The sequence below is a fragment of the Ornithorhynchus anatinus genome, chromosome X1, assembly GCF_004115215.2.
Source record: "Ornithorhynchus anatinus isolate Pmale09 chromosome X1, mOrnAna1.pri.v4, whole genome shotgun sequence".
Classification (NCBI taxonomy): Eukaryota; Metazoa; Chordata; class Mammalia; order Monotremata; family Ornithorhynchidae; genus Ornithorhynchus; species Ornithorhynchus anatinus.
This window is the reverse complement of record NC_041749.1, coordinates 104204865-104226379: the sequence shown is the minus strand read 5'-3', so window position 1 is coordinate 104226379 and position 21515 is coordinate 104204865. Positions and strand designations below refer to the sequence as shown.

Genomic DNA, 21515 nt, shown 5'->3' with positions numbered 1-21515 from the left:
ACGGTCACGGGTTCGCATGAAGCATTGGAAACGGGGCGAGAGGCACGCTACAATGCAGGTTTTCCGCAATATGGGGCTCTGCAAAAATGCAACCTCTGCATTTTAGAAGAATTGACTAATGTGTTGGAGCTGGGAAAGTCATACAACCCAAGAGCAGTTTTTTTTGGCCGGAGTGTAGGAGATGAGGACCGTTAGGTAAAGGAGAGATAACTGGCAGAGGGCCTTAAAGTCTGCAGTTTTCATTTGAACTAAGTGGCAACTGAGAGTCGGTGTAGGTTTCTGAGGAAGTGAGAGGGAAGTGAAATTATCAGATCAACTGAGGAAGATGATTCTTGCAGCTTGTTTCTGGGTATACTGAAATGGAGAGAAACTGGAAGCAAACAGAGCAGCAGAGGGACAGTTGTGGCGATCTATGAGAGGGTTATGGCTCAGAAATCCAGGCTGTAGAAATGAGGAGGAATGAATGGATCTGTGAGAAGCTACTGAAGTTATTAACAGGACTCGTTTATAGATTGGATGCAGCATGTGAATGACAGGGGCCAAAGATGATCGTCATGGTTAGGAACTTGGAGTACAGTGGCGACAGTCGAGCCATTACCATTACGGGGAAGTCGCAAAGAGGGGAGGGTTTAAGAGAGAACATGATTCCCTCTTAAAGAGAAGTTAAGTGACTTGCCCAAAGTCCTACAGCTGATCAGTGGCGGAGCTCTGACTCCCAACCCCGTGCTCTTTCCATTAAGCCACGCTGCTTCTCTATACGTAGACTCTATAAGTCACCCGTACATAGGCAGACAATCTGACGGGCAGATAAAAGACGTTGTGTCGAGAGGAGTCGGCTGTGATAAAGAGCTGCCAGGGTACAAACATAAAAGTCTCGAGAAGAGAAACAGCATCCACCCTCTCCCCAGATGCACTGAATCGGAGTTTTCAGTATAAACGGAGTTTTTCACTTTAATTCAAGTGCTCCGCACACTGTAGACACTCAATCAATGTGGCCGATGGTCACGATGAAGATATTGGAATGGCAGATTTAGTTCACCTGCTGCTTCAGGAAACTCAGGGACATTCCCAAGATCAGCTCCTCGATCCTTAGAAGGCTTATGGGAATGGGTAACTCTGACTATGAGGCTCAGAAAGTTCGGATAACTGGAATCTTCTGGACATACGTGACCTAGACCTAGGATATTTTACTGCAGATAAATAAAATTCGCCTCCCCGTCCCAACGTACCTTGTTCATTTTTGGTGAGCAGTGTGTACCGCTAAAAAGGGCATCTTTTGTAAGCACAGTCGGTCCGGCCAGAACAAGTGTTTTCACCTTGCATTTTGGCTAGAACACTTCTGGAGAATTAGGGAACGTACTCTGAACGATACAGACCTGTTTGGGTTTGGCGCGTTGCGTTATCGGAAGAAACCAGGTGCACGTGTGTGGCACTACAGCGCACATTTTCCTTAACTCAAGGTCTTGCAAGAACAAAATCCTCATATTAGGGGAGACCTGAGGGTACCGTTCACCACCAACTAATATTTTGTGATTAACCAACAGCCTTCCAAAAAGCTCAAAATAATTCAAGAATGCTAAGTCATTTATCTTCGTTTGCTGCTTTTCACAATGCTCTGACCTCTAGATGGGATGATAGCACCCAGAATTGCTGATCTCGCGCGCACGCACACGCACGCATGCACCCACGTGGACACACACTAACCCATACCTGTCCTTAATTAGCCACATTCATTACGAAGACCGCCTTCTGAAAGACTGAGTTTTCCATTCCGCGCTGCCACACATCCACAGGTTTTAAATGATGAACTCAGACAGGGGTTTTGTGCCTTCCATTTTGGGAATTTTCATGTAAAGGCAAACATTTAAAGGGCAGTTTGGTTGGATCAAGTCTGCCAACCCAACATGTTGGGGCAGCATTTAAGTTACCAGATGAAAAATTAACCGGAGAAAGCTATTCCAAATTTTGCATTATTTGGTCTTCTATTCTCTTGTAGCTTCAACAAATTAATGGGCTGTGAATTCACTTTTGGGCCCTTTTTGGTTTAGATCCCTGCTTGGCACAGCAGAGGGCCTTATAGTCAACTCTTAATTATCTATACTACTTGAGGATAAGGAAAACATAGATAAAAGTCCTTAGGTAGTCTTAAATCCTCATTCTAGCAAATAGCTACAGTAATCTCCAGTAAATCTTTTACCAGAACTGCTGGTGAGAAAAGGAACTGATTGAGTTTCCTCTGTTCTCTCTGCCTCTGCTCACCCTTTAGGGGAGGAATAAACACATAATAAAATGCCTAAAAAATGGGCAGCAGTATTCATGTGGCTATCTAATGTTGAGGTGTCTTTTTAGCGTTTGTATCAAATCTATATCCGGCAACGCACATCAATTTCTCTCCCCCGCTTTAGAACGTAAGCTCCCTGAGGCAGGAACTGCCTCTTTTACTTCTACTGTTTGTTCCCCCAAGGACCTAGTACAGTGCTCTGAACCCAACAGGCATTCAGTCGATGCTGTTAAGGATAAGGCGATAGGGAGAAACAAAGAGTGTCAAAAATTTGATAATCCATTCTGAATAATCAGGAGTTGACTGCACAGGAATTCCTCAACTTATGACTGTCCGAGTTACAACCAATGGCACTTTCGACATCTCTGAATTTACACCCTGTTTCAGGTTTACGACATCGGGTTCGACTTTAACGACGTCAAGCTCGTAAGGTAAGTATCACGTAACCCTGCCCCCTCCCGCCTCATGGTTTTCCTATTCTCCCCCCTACCCCGACACTTGCTGTTGCGTCCCCCCGCCCCCCTCCCCGCCCCATTTGTCCATTCCCCCTCCTCTTCCACCCCTTAGTGCTGCTCAGGAGCTATAACCTCCAGGGACTGGACCAAGGAGAGATGGGATAAGGGGCCAGCAGTGGCAGGAGCTGCCGAAAGGTCCCAAAGTACTCAGTGATTTTCCTCCTCTCCAGACGAGGATTATCTGTTAGATGACCTCCCCTTTCTAGGAGAGATTATCTGTGAAATATTAATCGTCAAACTAATATCTGACAATCAACTCTACTTTCTACCAGAGAGCCTGTTAATAACCTGTTATACGTGGTGAGTCAGAGTGGGAGGTAAACGAACTGTATTGTGTTGTTTTTATTATTAGACTGGCAAAGTGCTTCCCACATCAACAAGACACCCATAGTTCACATCCTACTCGCCCATCCCTCCCACCATCCAACCTAAGCACCTTTGTTCTCACTCTTGCAAGCTCCCTCCCCCATCCTCAAGCACGACTAGAGCTGCTTTGAATGAACGATCCACAGGATATCCCCCGCTCTCTCTCCCTCACCCAGTCCCTCTCCCGAAATCCACCCTTCCAGTTACCTTCCCCCCAACCCCCATGCGGTTTGGGCATCTTGCTCCCAACATCCCTTCCCCTCCACCGAGGCCGCTGCCCGTGGAGTAACCAGGAGGGCAGACAGGCAAAGTCTCTTCGTTCTTTCACTCAAGTTGTAGCGGCGACGCCTTTGCTCTAAGACAGTATTCTGAACCAGCCTGAATCTGTGTTTCAAGTGTCTCGCTATCAGTGGTGACTTCCCTGAGCATCAGTCGGTGGTATTTATTGAGCATTTCTTGTGTGCAGAGCACTGTACTAAGTGCTTGGGAAAGTACAGTCTGGTAGAATAAGAAGGATAGGTATAATATGTGTATATAGATGTATACACATACATATATAGTAGATCTATATATATATACATATATATACACACACACGTATATATGTAGTAGATCTACTATATATACAGAGGAGGGGCGAGAGAGAGAGTTTAAAGTGCAAAAAGGTCTGCTCTGCAAATGTGGCCTCTAGAACTTGAATCATTAAATCAATTCTGATTCCCAGCATCTCCCCCCCCCCCTAAATGCTATATTATCAAAACAACCGGGAATAACATTCATTCTTTACTGATCTCATATGCAAAATGCAAAATGAAACGGAAAAGGTAAATGGGTAAAACAGAACCAGAGGAAGACAGAAAAAAGGGAAAGCCTGTCAGTGCCAATAGGCTGCAGAGGGAGAACACAGTGTGTTCCAGTTTGGGTCTGTTTCACTCATTCACTTGAAGCATTGTACTAAGCACTTGGGAGAGTACAATAGAAGCAAGACACACAGTTCCTGCCCTCACAGAAGTTAAAACCTAATGGGGAAGACCCAATCGGATCTACCCGGGAGCCTATCGTTCGTATGAAATATTAAGGCTTAAAATTTTTAGATGATTTGTAGATAGAGGTAATGCATGCTGTACAGTACTCTACTTTTTGTACTAACGTGATTTTTATGTCAATATAATCGCTATTAAATTAAAAATATTAATGCAGCTCCAACTGATCATCTATAATTGAGTGCAAAACGCTGGATAATTTTGGTTAAAAATAGGGTTTCCAGTCTTGGTTCAGCAACCAAACTCCCAGTTAAACATTATTTCTATGGGAAAATCAGTTCTGACATAGGTTCTACAGTTGTATCTTCGATTTAAAGCAGTTTTCAGGAACCTGTGTCATAAACCCGGGAACTTCCTCTGTAAATATCATCCCCAAAATACCCGTCAATTACATCTCTCTATGGCAGCGAAGTGTCCACTTGCAAAAGTGAAAAATGCCTGATTAAAAACATCAGAGCATGTTGAACTAATCTGGATTGTTGGACTAGGCAGATTAACTCGCTTCCATGTGACTGGAATTAACAGCATCGTTATTTTTCCTGTATAGATCTTACCTAAAAGAAGCAATTTGGTGTTAAAAGAGAAATAAGCAACCCAACTGTCCTCTGGAATCCCTTATCACTAAACAAAATATACTAGAGAATGTGTTCGCATTGATGTGGAATTATTTGGGGGCAGAGTCTCCTCTTGAAGATTTGGTCCCTGAAAACATTCCAACCAAATTTGAAAGATTTCAATATTGCTAAACAACAGTTGAGACAAGGAAAAATTCACATCATTTTTGTGTTCGTTTTTTCTCCCTCTCCTGTGGCTGGCCCTAGTCGGCCCCAACTGACCCTCACCTTTCTCTTGGTCACTTTGGTTGCTCTTGGCTTTTCTCTCTGCAGTTCCTAGCGTGTTATCTCAATGGTCCCAACCCATCTCCCTTGCCTGCCTCCGCTTCTCACACCTGGGCCCGGAGCACCTACCTCACTCTAGCCTCGGGCCCCCACACGCTCAGCTCTGCCCCAGCCTTCCACCAGTTCAGTTTTTTCCACTCCTTTCCTTTTACTCACTTACTCTGGCCATTTCTGGGTCTTTCTCCCGGTAGCTTCCTGGCATCTATTTCATAGACCCAAAGCTCTGTTTTTTCTCTAACTTCAGGAGGACAAAAATTCTTTGAAATCACTGGTCCAATGAGCGGTGGCAACCAAAAAGACCAACCAAGCCCTGGGCACTCAGAAAATGGATAAACTAGCAAACCAGCAAAAGATGTAGTTTGACCACTACAGGTTTCCCATTCTGTGTCTTTTCCTTCTGTGGTTTTGAATATCCACTCTTAATACTCTACTTACTATTTCAGCTCCTACCATACACGGATTTGGGAAACCACAGTGTTCCGTGCGGGATTCTGTCTGACACTGCAAGCTGGAATGTGCTCGCATTCGGAACTCCTGGAACTCCAATCTCATTCGGAAGTTTCATGCTGTTACTCTATCAGGGGTTCAATTAGCATTAGTCACTGAATTTGTCGTATCCCCGTACCATTAAGTTGACTTGAAAATTACAGTGCCTTTTGCAATGCTAGCAAATTGCTGACAACAGCAGTAGGAAGTGTGGGGCGGGATGGGGGGAGAATAAATACGGAAAAGTTAAGGATATCATGCGCTCCATCTCCCAACGATGAGAATGCATGTCAAGGAAAGGAGTCTAGGCTGCTAGTTCCTCTGAGGATCCTGTTGCCCTGGCCACGGATAGAACGTGGGGTAGGAGAGACCGATGGTTTGCCCCGGTGATGGCATTTCTTACGTTCTTATGCGCAACGTGAATACCGAAGTCTTGTAAATACTGTTGCTCTTCATGCAGGGTAATGACGTAGATCGATTTGCAAGGCTCATACAATGCATAACGTGAATTACAGTAATCAGTGTGGCTGAATAATTCCAGTAGAACCTGGTTAAATTGAATTCATTTTCTAATTGAAATAACTATATTTCATCTAGGCTCTGGCTTTAAACAACAATAAGCTCACAAAGATTCATCCGAAAGCCTTTCAGCCAGCAAAGAAGTTGAGAAGATTATACCTGTCACACAATCAGTTGACCGAGATTCCTGTTAACCTCCCTAAATTATTAGCCGAACTCAGAATTCATGATAACAAAGTGAAGAAAATAAAAAAGGAGACATTCAAAGGAATGAACGCTTTACATGTTTTAGGTAAGTGTTCCTTCTGATTGTTCGTCTATTACCAGATGTCAAAGTTCTGGTTACTTGGGGTGAGAGCAGTATTTTCAAGAAAATGCTCTAACAAATTATCGATTGTACTTTTCATGTAGGCTAGCAATTTTCATGTGACAGTCTGGAAAAGTGATATATTTAAAATGCATTTGACCATTGTATGATGCCTCTAAAAGTAGGTGATCCATCACATTCCCGGTCAAACAAAATTTATGGAAAATTAACTTAAAATTGAAATACGGTGATAACTGTCCAGTGACCCAAATATCCAGGAAACCGGCAGGTAGCAAAAACTTCAAATATGAATTCATGTTTTTTTTTCTTTTAAAATCACCTCTGTGCCTCCACTTCATCTGCAAAATTGGGATAAAATACCTGCACTCCCTGCATCTTTCCCTCCACTCCACGGGACTGTGTCTAATTTGATGATCTGATAATCTGCCTCAGAGTTTTTACCATCTAGTAAGCACTAGGGTAAATCTTATTATCCACGCTCTCCCTCTAACTTCTTTTCTTCAGCGTGGCTCAGTGGAAAGAGCCCTGGCTTGGGAGTCAGAGGTCATGGGTTCGAATCCCGGCTCTGCCACTTGTCAGCTTTGTGACTGTGGGCAAGTCACTTAACTTCTCTGTGCCTCAGTTCCCTCATCTGCAAAATGGGGATTAACTGTGAGCCTCACATGGGACAACCTGATTACCCTGTTTCTACCCCAGCGCTTAGAACAGTGCTCTGCACATAGTAAGCGCTTAACAAATACCAACATCATTATTATTTTTAGAGAAACAGCATGGCTCAGTGGAAAGAGCCTGAGGTTGGGAGCCAGAGGTCATGGGTTCGAATCCCAGCTCTGCCAGTTGTCAGCTATGTGACTGTGGGCAAGTCACTTAACTTCTCTGTGCCTCAGTTACCTCACCTGTAAAATGGGGATGAAGACTGTGAGCCTCACGTGGGACAACCTGATTACCCTGTATCTACCCCAGCGCTTAGAACAGTGCTCTGCATGTAATAAGCGCTTAACAAATACCAACATTATTATTATTACTAGATGGAGAATCAGAGGTTGGCTGAACAACTTCTGAGCATTTTAGTTTTCAATCAAGTATCAAACACTTAAGATCACCACCATTCAGATTGGTTCTCCTTGACATTATATACTGATTCATGGGTAAAAACTGAAGAGGAAAATGGGAATGAAAGGAGCATTTTTGGACATTTTAGTTTATTTCCTCCTTTGGCATGTCCACTATTTCTTTCACAGAAATGAGCGCAAACCCTCTTGAGAATGACGGAATCGAACCCGGGGCATTTGAAGGTGTGACGGTTTTTCACATCAGAATTGCAGAAGCGAAGCTGACCTCCATTCCTAAAGGTTTGTATACATTTTTTTCTAGCAAAGACGATTAGTAATACAGTCGCATCTCAATTGATCAGACGGCTTGGGAACCACCAAGACCCGGCCAGATAATCAAATATCCTGATAGGCCTCTGGCCTCCAATTCTGGCATTCTATCCGCTTCCCTTGAGTACGCAATTCGAATATGATGCCAACTGCTTCCTCTCCACTATTCTCCCCCCTCCACTGAATTCATAAAGGGACTGGGTGGGTATTTGCAAAGAGTAGTAAAGATTTTTGCGGCAACAAACTAGAGCCATGGGGAATGGCTGCAGAATGACACCAGGTTAGCTGCTGAGGAAATGCATGCCGCTTGGGCGTTAATTCCAAGAATTTCACGGTAGGGGCTTCCCATTGAGTTTGGCGGCTGGGAAGCAGAAGACCTGGAAGACCAGGGCCAGGGCTTAGGGAGGTGACTACAACTCTGACCCAGGGCTCTAAATCAATCAATGGTATTGATGGAGACGAGAAGCAGTGGGGCCTAGTGGTTAGAGCACGGTTCTGGGAGTCAGAAGGACCTGGGTTCTAATCCTGGTCCCGCTACTTATCTGCTGCTTGACTAGGGGCAAGTCACTTCACTTCTCTGGGCCTCAGTTCCCTCATCTGCCAAACAGGGATTAAGATTGGGAGCCTCATGTGGGACAGGGACTATGTCCAACCTGATTAGCTTGATCCCGGCTCCGCCACTTGTCTGCTGTGTGGCCTTGGGCAAGCCACTTCACTTCTCTGTGCCTCAGTGACCTCATCTGTAAAATGGGGATTAAGACTGTGAGCCCCACGTGGGACAACCTGATTACCTTGTATCCACCCAAACACTTAGAACAGTGCTTGGCACATAGTAAGGACTTAACAAATACCATCATTATTAATATTACTACCTACCCCAGCACTTAGTATACTGCCTGGCACAAAGTAAGTGCTTAACATATGGTATTTATTGAACACCTACTGAGCACCTGTAGACTGTAAACTCGTTGGGGGCAGACAATGTGTCCGCTATATTGTTATATTGTACTCTCCCAAGTGCTTAGTACAGTGCTCTGCACATAGTAAGCGCTCAATAAATACAATTGATTGACCTACTGTGTGCAGAGCGCTGTATTCTGTACTCATGAGAATATAATACAATGGAGTCAGAAGTTACAATCCCTGCCTTCAACGGGCTTACAGTCTCCTGGGGGAGACACTTGTCTGCTGTGGGACCTTGGCCAAGTCACTTCACTTCTCTCCATAGGTGATACAGAAGGGAGGGCAAACGGGCTGGGGGAAATGAGAAGGGAAGGCTTCTTGGAGGAGCTGTGATTTTAGTAGGGCTTTGAAAATGGAGGGAGTGGTGGTCTGTTGGGTATGAAGGGGAAGGGGGTTTCAGGCAGGAGGGAGGATGTGGGCGATGGGTTGATGGCAAGAGAGGTGAGACTGTGGCACAGTAAGTAGGTTGAGGTTTAGAGGAGAAGCAGACAGGTGAGTTCGAATCCCAGCTCTGCCATTTAGCTGTGTGACTGTGGGCAAGTCACTTAACTTCTCTGTGCCTCAGTTCCCTCATCTGTAAAATGGGGATTAGCTGTGAGCCTCACATGGGACAACCTGATTACCCTGTATCTACCCCAGTGCTTAGAACAGTGCTCTGCACATAGTAAGCGCTTAACAAATACCAACATTATTATTATTATTAGTGGGAGATGAACGAGGTTTGGTAGGAGGGGGAGGGTGATTTGAGGGCCTTAAAGCCGATGGCAAGGAATCTCTATCTGATGGGGAGAGGGATGGACAGCCACTGGACATTTCTGAGGAGTGAGCAGACGTATGCAGAATGACTTTTAAGAAAAATGATCCGGGCAGCTGAGTGCACTGTAGATTGGAGGGAGGAGAGGCTGGAGGCAGGGAGGTCAGCGAGGAGGTTGACGCAGTAATCGAGGAGGGATATGACAAGTGTTTGGACCAACCCGGTAGCAGTTTGGATGGAGGAGAACAGATGGATTTGAGATATTGTGACGATAGAATCAACAGGTTTGGTAGAAAGATTGAATATATTACTCTTGCCGAATATATCAGTTATGTACCACTCTCAAATGTTCCAAATTAATCAGAGAGCTGTGTATACTGTGCCAGATAACTGAGGTCCTGCTGTAAGTATATTTCTCTTTCAAACATACAGCAATCATTTAAAACATCATCACTTTACAATGTTTTCCTGAAAGTCACATCTGTCAAAACAAGAATATGTCTTGAAATCAGTCAGTGGTATTTATTGGGCGCTTACTGTGTGCAGAGCACTGTACTAAGCGCTTGGGAGGGTAGGACATAACAGAGCTGGTAGACACGTTCCCTGCCCACAGGGAGCTTAGTCAAGAGGGGAGTTCTTGGACTGTAAGAAAAGAAATGCTTTTGGAAAATAAAGCATTTTTTGTCTCAGGACTTAATAATAATGTTGGTATTTGTTAAGTGCTTACTATGTGCAGGGCACTGTTCTAAGCGCTGGGGTAGATCCAGGGTAATCAGGTTGTCCCACATGGGGTCACAGTTAATCCCCATTTTACAGATGAGGTAACTAAGGCACAGAGAAGTTAAGTGACTTGCCCACAGTCACACGGCTGACAAGTGGCAGAGCTGGGAGTCGAACCCATGACCTCTGACTCCGAAGCCCAGGCTCTTTCCACTGAGCCAAGCTGCGACTTCTCTCAATGTCTTCTTGTATTTCAACTTGAAACACAGGAGGCTTGTTTGATTTTTTTTTTTTTAAGAGTAAAAATTGAGTTTAAATTTCAAAAATATTTAGGTTTTACCCTGGCTTTTAAATTTGTAACTCACACACTGCACCTACACAGCAAGTGTTTCTTCAGTAACATTACTCCTTTCGGCCATTTGCATATGACACAAATGACTAAAGGAACCTTATAATCATAGTTGCTGCTTAGCATATTTAGCTACGTGAAGGCAACGTCATTTAATTTTAGGTATTGGACTCCATTGTCAATCCAAACCTTAGAAGCCGTGTGGCCCAATGGGTAGAGGACAGGCCTGGGAGTCAGAAGGACCTGGGTTCTATTTCCGGGCTCTGCCACTTGTCTGCTGTGAGACCTCAGGCAAGTCACTTCACTTCTCCGTGCCTCAGTTGCCTCATCTGTAAAATGGGGACTAAGACCGGGACCCCCACGTGGGACAGGGGCTGTGTCTAACCTGATTAGCGTGTCTCTGCCCCAGCGTTTGCGCAGTGCCTGGCGCTCAGAAAGCGCTTAAAGACCATAAAAATCAAGCACACAACAAAGTCTTCTCACTGGATGACAAGGAAGGCAACCACTGCATGGTTTCCTCAAAGCATTCTTTTGCCAGCGTTGGAGACGGAATCCTGGACTAGCTAGACCATTGACCTGATGGAGCAATAGCACTACATAGGAACTAAAGTTGAAATAAGGGCTCTCTCTAGTGGAGGGAGAAGAATGATAACCCAAGCAGAAGATAATTAAAGCCCGACCGCAACTGGGTGCCAGTGCCACGTAGAAATCTCATGCTCCCTACAGAGGGAGGATAAGGGAAATCCCCGAGAAAGAAAAACAAAATATTCATGCCACATTTAAAAATGAACAAAACCTTCCAGCTACCACGTTCAAAAATATATGTCCATTCCATGGAGGGGCGGAGGAGATACTGACCACTCATCAAATTCAATATTTTAAGTCTCCCATTGACGCAAAATTAGGATGGATTCATAAGTTGACTATTTCAGCCATGAAAATGTTAAGAAAAATTTGGATGAATGATAATTTTGGGTGTTTTTCCCCCCCACGACAAACTCTAATTTTTGTTCGTTTGTCTCTTTAATGAGCTGAATCAGGTAAATCGCTAAGAATCCATTTCCTATAGTGAACTTAAATGGGGCTTAGGCAAACGGAGGGCAAGAAAAAATTTTTAAAGACAGAACAAAACAGTCTCAAAATAAGGTGAAACAGCACTGGATGCTGGGAGACAGTTGTGGCAGACAGACCAGCCTCGCAATGTGGCAATCGGAAGGATGGCTCTCCTTGAGCAGCGGTTTTGGAAAAAAAAAGGGAAAGCAGGAGCCAGGCCAGAAAACCCAAGGGTTCTGCATGTGGCAAATTCTTTGCATTTCAAAGAACAACATCTACCTGCACAGAAATAATAATAATAATAATTATAGTATTCTTTTAAGCGCTTACTATGTACCAAACACTGTTCTAAGCCCTTGGTAGATACAGGGTAATCAGGTTGTCCCATGTGGGGCTCACAGTCTTAATCCCCATTTTATAGATGAGGTAACGGAGGCATAGAGAAGTGAAGTATCTTGCCCAAGGTCACACAGCAGACAACTTGCGGAGCTGGGATTAGAACCCAGCTCTGCCACTTGTCGGCTGTGTGACTGTGGGCGAGTCACTTAACTTCTCTGTGCCTCAGTTCCCTCATCTGTAAAATGGGGATTAAGACTGTGAGCCCCACGTGGGACAACCTGATTCCCCTATGTCTACCCCAGCGCTTAGAACAGTGCTCGGCACATAGTAAGCGCTTAACAAATACCAACATTATTATTATTATTATTATTAACCCACGTCCTCTGACTCTCAAGCCCAGGCTCTTGCCACTAAGCCACGCTGCTTCTCTAACCTAGCCATAGAACCTAGGTCTTTATCAGCAATGCCACACATATGGTAGAAAGTCACTTCAGTGCCTTATCTTCAGATACGAAGGGCAAAACATAAATAAATCGATCCAAGTTCTATCTGCAAGTCGCGGAGCAAAATAATGCTTAATTTTTTTTTATAATGGCTTGTTTCCACCCAGAATTGCAAGGCTTTCAATTCTGAGATCCAATAATAAAGCCCCTCTTTAGGGACCTATGCTAGGCCAATAAATAACTCTACTCGATCAATTTATTTTTTACTCGACCGACGCCTGAATGCCCCTTTCCTGCTCTCCCATTTTAATAAAAAGAAGGGTCCCCCGTGCTCATTATTTTACTCAATGTAGTAGCTTCAACCAGTTGGAAAAAAAAGTGCAGTGCTTTTGAAATAAAGCAGAAAATAAACCCCGAGGTGGTTTGAGGCATCCATTTCCCTGCTGAGGACAAAGGAGGTTCTTTCACACTAGGCTATTTCAAATAGAAGCATATTCATAAATCTACCCACTGGCTGGGTTTAAATTTCAGATTATTGATGTGGACTTTACCAGCAATTCTGATTACATTTACTTTTTCTCTGCACAGAGTTGGTATTTCCCCAAACCCAAATGAAAGAGCTGTCAGTTGGAAAGGTCTGGTGGGAACTGGCAGGGACGGTATTTACCCTCGGTGCTGGAATTTCCAGATTGAGAGAAGTTTAAACAAGTAACTTTGGAAACTAAAGTAATGTCTTGCCAGCCCACCTTGGCAGCTTTAGGCAAGTAATTTTCCCTGTTATGATTTAACAACACAGCACACAGCACAGCAACCTGGCTTGGAATAACAGAAATTCAATACTCAATCAAGCCCACACAAAAAGCCCAGAAGCATTCAACATTTACATCTGCAAAGCCCATTAGAAAACAGATATTTAGATGCAGATAAGTCTAGACTTTTTGGTTTATTTCCGGAGTTCGGATACTAACAACCATACAGAGCTTCAACCTGGAAAAACAATCTGGATTGTGATTTGCGAGATGGCCCTTTTATGCATTCTTTATTAAACTATTAGATGCCCTTATTTCGAATTGGCCAGAAACTGTGATAACTAAAGAAGGAACATCTTATATCATTTTCTTAGGAACAATTTAAGAACCTTGCAGACCCCAGGGAATAAGAGGGGTCCGCACTAAAAAGTTTCATTTAAAACCAGGCTTCAAATTCATTTATTCAATTAAAGACCTTATTCCGGGTAGAAATTATGGAGACCAATTAACAAGTCTCACTCAAGTACATGAAGGCTTGTGAAAAGGCTGGAGGTGCAGTAGATCTGTACGGAAAGGACATAAGGGTTGGGAGCCGAGCTCGGACTCTGGCCTACTGTGACCGTGGGCAAGTCATTTGGACTCAGTTTCTTCACCTATAAAATGAAGATAAAATCCCCGGCTCTGCTCTCCCTACCACTTCAATTGTGAGCCTCACGTGGGGCAGGGTCTTAGCTGATGATTTTCTATCTACTTCAGCACTTGACTCACCATAAGCATTTGATAAATTCCCTAACTAAACTGAACTGCCAGCAATCATTTATAAAACAGGAAGGCGGGTAACTGATAAAATGAATAGGGTGGCCGGCGAGGAGGGGATGGAGTTTGGGGTGTGGAGGGGTAAGAAAAACCTCTAGGAATAGGGGAGGGTAAGGGGATGGAGGACTGGAGGGAGGGGAAGAATCTAAGGTGTAATTTGTACTTACCTGCTGTCAGGTTGAGGATAGTTCTGGCAAGGAATGTAACTAACTGCATGTAAAATGCCGAGAAACTGCAGCCACCTTTGAGGAACATAACCTGTGGGATATGCCTGTAGTAATCTCAGAAAAACAGTGGCCTAGGTTTAAGGATAAACATAGACTCGCCCCAGCAAAATCCCCATTAAGGACGTCGCTGTTTACCTGTTACAGTGTCCTCTCGGTGTTATGCTAACAGAGTCTGATGACTAATTAATGGACAATTTTCCCCTTCTTCCTTCTGGATCCTTGAGTCCCATGAATGGAAGAAGGGGTAAGGGTTGAAAGAGCAGCAAGCAGATGCAAAAAACAAAAAAGAACAAAAAAAACCCCAACCCAATAAAAAAACCCAAACAGTAGCTGAGCAAGACACCACCAGGCAGGTTGCCAATCCAGAGATTTTTTTTTTTTCCAAATTAGAAAGTTTTTGAGCACTTCGATCCAGCAGCAAAAAAGCAGATGGGTTTATTTTGGCGAGTGAGAGAGAACAGCCTTTGCTTCTCGTTCCTCCGCCGAAGGTAGCCACAGGGGGCTTAGCAGCAGGGACAGCTCGGGAAAAGAGGAGTGTGAGAATTGGGGCACAGGCAGTGTGAGTGGAAATCCTGATCCAAGAAAATCCTAAGGCAGCACTTGCATCTTTTATCAGGCCCAGCCCCACTAAACCATCCCCGGCCAAACTGAGCTGAAGTGGAGCAGCCATGCTACCCTCCAACAAGCTACAGACGCATAACGGTGGATGACAAACTTAACCCTTGAATTGTTAATAAAGTAGGGTACTTGTTAAATGCTCACTACGTGTGGAGCAACGTTCTAAGCGGTGCGGTAGATTCAGGTTAATCAGGTTGGACACATTCCCTGACCCACATGGGGCTCACGGTCTAAGCAGGAGGGAGGAGGATTTTATCCCCATTGTACAGATGAGGTAACGGAGGTTACCTCTGGCTCGGATCCAACACTAAGAAGGCATATGTTCATCACTGGAATCCAGTCCTAGCCCAAACCTGGCTGGATTTGGAAGTATTCCAAATCAGATTTGGGAACTGAGGGAAGATCCAAGAGCACCCAGGGCTTTAATTCCTTGCTGAGAGTTTGCAAACAGAAGGGCTGAAGGTCAGGGCTCTCGTGTGTTTCTTGTCGACCTCAATTTATTTGAGAATCCGTTAGAGTGATATGAACTTCTGTTCCTTCAGCATTGCACAATCGGTTACAACGTACTTTGTAAAACATACACCAACCAACTCTTTTCCCCGGCCAAGAGGACAAGCGAGGCACTCGTTCCCTTTCTCTCAAATGGATTGATATAATAGAGCATTTTTCAAACAGCACTTGATGCAGTTCGTTTATGAATCTGCCTGTCGATCTGTTTGAAAAACAGCCGGCTTTCCTGGACTCCTTTGCCTCTTAGACATTCTTTCCATTGGGTTCTTTCCTACTTAAGTCTGAAAAAATTTGATGTCCTAAAGTTCATTTTCTTTATCTGGCTGACTTCTCGCCTCCCTTTCCTGGGATCTTAAAAAAATATATCATTTATGGTTTGCTTCCACTTTAAGAACACCTAAATTTTTGAATCATTGCTCCTTCCAACAAACAATGTCGCCTCTCCAATAATGTCGTCAATGGACATTACAACTTCAAAATTCCACTCTACTGCTATTCCCATTAAAGAGGATAAGAAAATATTTTTCTCCATCAAGATAATTTCCGTTATGAGTTTCAAAACATTTACAGATTAAACTTTCTAAGTATACTGTCAAGAGGGGGGACCGTACACATTCAATAGGGAGATATTTTACTGATCTGTTTTGCGGGCTCCTCCTCTGCTTCCCACTCCCTAACTGTGGGTGTCCCTCAAGGCTCAGTTCTGGGTCCCCTTCTCTTCTCCATTACACCCACTCCCTTGGAGAGCTCATTTGCTCTCATGGCTTCAACTACCACTTCTGCAGATGATCAAATCTACATCTCCAGTCCTGATCTCTCTCCCTCTCTGCAGTCTCTCATTTCCGCCTGCCTTCGAGACATCTCTACTTGAATGTCCTGCCTTCGCCTCCAACTTAACACGTCCAAAACAGAACTCCTTTTCTTCCCACCCAAACCCTGTCCTCCCCCTGACTTTCCCATCACTGTAGACAGCACCACCATCCTTCCTGTCTCACAAGCCTGTAACCTTGGTGTTATCCTTGACTCCTCTCTCGCATTCAAACACGTACTCAATCTATCACTAAATCCTGTCGGGTGAACCTTCACAACATCGCTAAAATCCATCCTTTCCTCTCCATCCAAACTAGTTTCCTATCCCGCCTTGATTACTGAATCAGCCTCCTCGCTGACCTCCCTGCCTCCCATCTCTCCCCTCTCCAGTCCATACTTCTCTCTGCTGCCCAGGTTATTTTTCTACAAAAAAGTTCAGTTTGTGTTTCCCCACTCCTCAAGAACCTCCAGTGGTTGGTCCTCTAATGCCAACCTACTCACTGAACCTTGATCTCGTCTATCTCGCTGCCAACCTCTTGCCCACATCTTACCACGTCCACCACTTAGAACATATCCGTACTACATTTATATTAGTCTGTCTCCCCCTCTAGACTGTAAGCTTGCTGTGGGAAGGGAATGTGTCTGTTATATTGTTGTGTTGTACTCTCTCAAGTACTTAGAACAGTGCCCCGCACACAGTAAGGGCTCAATAAATACAACTGATTGATAATTTAGCTCTTCTGCTGGAGAAAGGCCCTGGAATACTTGAAAAATGATACGACGGATTCCGAGAAAATGAATGCAATTTCCACGCTGCATGTATGGAAACATTAAGTTCACTATTCTTACATAAAATTTAGACAATCGCCACCAACGAAGCGGTGTGGCATAGTGGATAGAGCACGGGCCTGGGAGTCAGAAAGTCATGGGTTCTATTTCCGACTCAGCCACTTGTCTGCTGTGTGACCTTGGGAAAGTCACTTCAGTTCTTTGGGCCTCAGTGACCTCATCTGGAAAATGGGGAACGAGAATGTGAGCCCAATGTGGGACAGGGACTGTGTCTAACCTGATTTGCTTGTACAGTGCCTGGCACATAGTAAGCGTTTAACAAATACCACAATTATTAGAATTGTTATTAAGAAACCAAAGAACTTCCTCCTCATCTTTGTGTGGGTATCACCATCTAAACGTTATAGTAGAGTCTACATTTAAAAAGCATTTTAGAAAATAATTCTTCCCAAAATCGCTTATCATTTACTGAATAGAAACAAAAGTAGGAAGAGTAATGAAAAATGACAAGAATATTTCCCTGAAACACTTGTATTCTGACCTTAAAATTATTTTTCAGCTGTTCATATTTTTGAGAATTAGAATTCACTTACTCTGGGGGTAGAGGTCTTTTCATATTGAAGATTTACATAAGTGATTTTTTTCCCTTTAATAATTAATAATTTTAAGGAACCGTTCATAACCCAGACAATTTGGGAATGAACATTCAGAGATGTGAACTGCTTTTAAAAAGGGTACAAAAACATAAAGCGATTTTTTTAAAAGTATAGCAGTGGAACATAAGGAACGTGTTTTTAAGGATACAACTGGTGAGGATTTATGATGAAAAATCCAGAATAAACTTATAGGATAAGGGAATGTATCCACCAACTCTGTTGTATTGTACTCACCCAAGCACTTAGTACACAGCTCTGAACAGAGTAAGTGCTCAAAATATACCATAGATTGATGGATAAATGCCTTCATTTGAGAACTTCAATCAGTAACAGGAAAAGTATGCAGAATGTAACTCAAATATGTCTGTGCTAGGAAAAACATGGGAAAATCATCTTAAGGATTGGCTTTTTGAAAAAATAAATGGAAGTGCAACAAATCACTTTATAAAGGCTCTTTTAAAATGATTTTTACAGAGGTGATCTGATGAATAATGAAAATGATTAATTAGGTAGAGAGCTATGGTGACTTGAATTGATTACCATGTGTTCTCTCATTTCTCATTAGGACTGCCGTCCACTTTATTAGAGCTTCATTTAGACGATAACAAGATTTCAGCTGTGGAACTTGAGGATTTCAAGCGGTACAAAGACCTGCAAAGGTAAACACTCCCCGATTTTTTCATTTGGAACCTAGAGCGCACGTGTGTCCGTGCGGAAGGAGATGGCGACGTTGCTAATCCCAGCCTGATGGCTGCAATAAGGTTAGCTTCCTCCTGAGCTCAAAGAGGTCCAGAATTATACCTCAGGAGTCCTCCGCTTAAAGAGAGACCTAATTTTGCCGTCGAGCGGTCCCAGTGGATGGGTGACTTAATGGAAAAGTTTCCTGTCCACAGAAGATCTGGCCTAATAACCAACTATTCCATTAAACGGGTGAGCTTTCCCGTGTAAAAAATGGTTTTGCCTATTGACCCAGCTGTTCCCCCACTCTCATGGACCAGGCTTGCTCTTTCCTGCCTCTCAAGCTTTTCCCTTTATTGGGCTGATTTCGTTTGACGGTTATTTCCGTCCGGGCAGGGCTGGTCCCCTTGAGAATCAGGGGCGAGGCAACCGGCAGATTTCTACTTCTGGCTATACCAAAACTGGTCCTTTGGGGCCACTGAGAAGTGAACAGACTGAAAAGCTCCAATAAGAGCCTAGAAGGGCCTTCTGACACCACCAATGCCATATTGGAAGGGGTTTCTCTCCCACTATCCTGACCTTAGCCTATGTGGGTGGTGGGGCAGAACTCAAAAAAAAATTATCCCGCCTAGTTTGGTCTGTCTGGCCATATTAAGGCAGGAGGGCTCCTCCCGGCTCTCATCTAACATATATATATAAAAAATCAAACTCTGCTTGTCGAGGGGTTTCATGCATGCGTAATATCTGTGATCGTGTATTACTTGTCCTGTCACTCATCTTCTTACACTGTTTGAACCCCAACTGCTAAGGCTTGTCAGTTATCACCTCTGCTGCTGATGAATGCAACAGACCACGAAGTGGAAAGTGGAAAACCAAGCCATCGGCATTTGGCTTCGCCTCCTCACCTACTCAGATGGAAAGCTGGCACGGGTCTGGATAGACTGAGCTCTGGCGCTCCAAGGATGCCTGAGGGATTTAAGCTAGATATGAAAAAGAATTTCCTGTCAGTGAGGGTTCCGAAGCACTTAAAAAGGTTTCCAAGGAATGTGTGTAGAATCTCCCCAGAAACTCTTAAAAAAATAGGAGAGATTCTCTTTGGCCTCTGCAAATTTGGTCTTGTCTAAAGGTCTAAGAATGGACAAGATCAGAGCTTTCCCATATGTGTGTTATGGGAAACCCCCAAGGGTCTTGAAAGATTTTCTTCATGGTGAAAGATCCAAGCTAGTGGAATCTGGAGGTTGCCAGAAGTCTCCTATCACACGTCATCTTTTGGGATATCGAGGAATCCCACCAGGTGACCTAAGGTTCGCCAGCACCTCCTCACCCTCCTGGCAAACATCTCTGGCGGCCTGGGTCCGCAAACCTTTGCCTAGGTGGAACTCAAAAGGTTGGGATGCATTGGATGAGATGACTCGTGAGGCGATTACATCTCTTCCTCTATTATCTGTGATTGCACGACTAATCATACCTAGCCCTGGTAGGCTTGTCCCCTCTCTTCCTTTCTTCTTTCAGATGCACCGACTCACTCTTTCCTTTTCACCTAGGTGGCTCTTTCCTCTCATGGCTTCTACCACAAACTAGCCACTTCTGTCTTGCCTCTGTCATCCATTCACCATCCCTAAACTCTGACTGAAATCTCTTTAGTAAGCCGACATCTGGCATTTGCATTTCAGACTAAAAGGTTAACTGGGAATTTTCAGAATTGAAGTGTAGGGTAAGATTTTGGCTATGGACTGTGGCTGTCGACTGGCCCTCGTCCAGCCAACTTCCGCTCCACAGCCCTATTCTGCCACAGACCTCCCACCCTTTGGCATTCTTACACCCTAAAGTTTCAGACCCATGGGAATGAAGGCCGATCGGTCAGAGCAGAGGTCCTGTAAGCTACTGTTCCCTGTTGATCCCACCACTGCCTCCGCTCTCTGGGATGTGGGCTCTGGAGTAGTCAGAAGTAGTCTCTCAACTAGTTCGCTTGTACTCTGGACTTGAACTTCTTTATATTCACTGGGTTTCAAATCGGAAGCCATCCCGCGAAACATTTCAGAGTCAGACTGTAATTGAAATAGTGAGTCAGAGAATGGAAGTCTCAACCCTGAATGGAAAAAGAGAAAAACACCTGATATTATAAAACCCCAACAGCCCCTGACTAGAAGCCCCCTGGAGAGGCAAAGAGAAGTTGACAATCTTTCCTCTCACTCACAGGCAGGAGACTGCCCATCTGCCTGGCCTCTTCTCTGGGCTCCGTCCCTCCCTACGGGCTGCGGAGGAGGAGGAACAGGAGTTCAACCAGGCTCCCATCCCCACACATTTGGATTTTGAAAGGGACCAGAGGAGCCGAGATGTGGCTTTTATTTATTGACCCCGGTCGGCAGGCCAACGCAGCTACTACGGCTTTATTTCCTCACCTCACCAGTTGCCAGGGCTGGGTCAGAACGGCGCCTCTTGCCCCTAGAGACTTGGAAAGGCAAGGGGAGATTGCGGCTCTGCAGTCACTGAGACGACCGGACTCCATGGGGCGGCAGACTCCGAGCTGCGTCCTGGTATGGGCAGTAGCAATAGCAGGTTGGTGGCTCCCAGCCAGGACACAGTGTGGAGCGCCTGTGCCCCCATGGAGTTTAGATCTGCCGTCCCCAGGGTTCCGAGGTTGAGGGCAAAGGGAGAAGCCTTTGCCAGCCCCCCAAGAGCGGGTAAGCAGACCTGCAGCGGAACAACTGAATGCCTAGAAGGGTAAAACCTCTACCTCCCTCTCACTCCGCTCTCCCTTTCCCTTCCTTCCACTATCTCTGTCTCCTCTTCCTTTATCACATCATGCCCTCTTTCTCCCACACTTTTCCTCCCATGCCCACTTGAAGCATTGCCCAAGTCCATCTCCGCAGTCAAAATGAAAAGCTGGCACTCCTGAGCTGGACTCCCTAGGGTCCGCGCTGCGGGGAAGAGGTCTGGCCTCTTAGAGAGGCGGCGTGGCTTAGTGGCAAGAGCACGGGCTTGGGAGTCAGAGGTCATGGGTTCTAATCCCGGCTCCACCATTTATCAGTTGTGTGACTTTAGGCAAGTCACTTCACTGTGCCTCAGTTACCTCATCTGTAAAATGGAGATTAAGACTGTGAGCCCCACGTGGGATGACCTGATTTCCTTGTATCAACGCCAGTGCTTAGAACAGTGCTTTGCACAGAGTAAGCGCTTAACAAATACCATCATTAATATTATTATTAGCCTGAGCCTTTC

General features: G+C 44.6%; 2 protein-coding genes across 3 annotated transcripts in view; one reads left to right on the top strand and one right to left on the bottom strand.

Annotated features, from left to right (window-relative positions):
- Nucleotides 1-21515, bottom strand: part of LOC103170973 (centromere protein P) — a 267419-nt gene that overhangs the window by 127506 nt on the left and 118398 nt on the right. The window lies entirely within an intron of this gene.
- ASPN (asporin) overlaps nt 1-21515 on the top strand; it is a 43213-nt gene that overhangs the window by 13246 nt on the left and 8452 nt on the right. The window contains exons 4-6 of the mRNA XM_001516220.5: nt 6188-6401; nt 7679-7789; nt 18181-18274. Of these exons, the coding sequence (XP_001516270.1) occupies nt 6188-6401; nt 7679-7789; nt 18181-18274 (419 nt within the window). The remainder of the gene's footprint in view (nt 1-6187; nt 6402-7678; nt 7790-18180; nt 18275-21515) is intronic.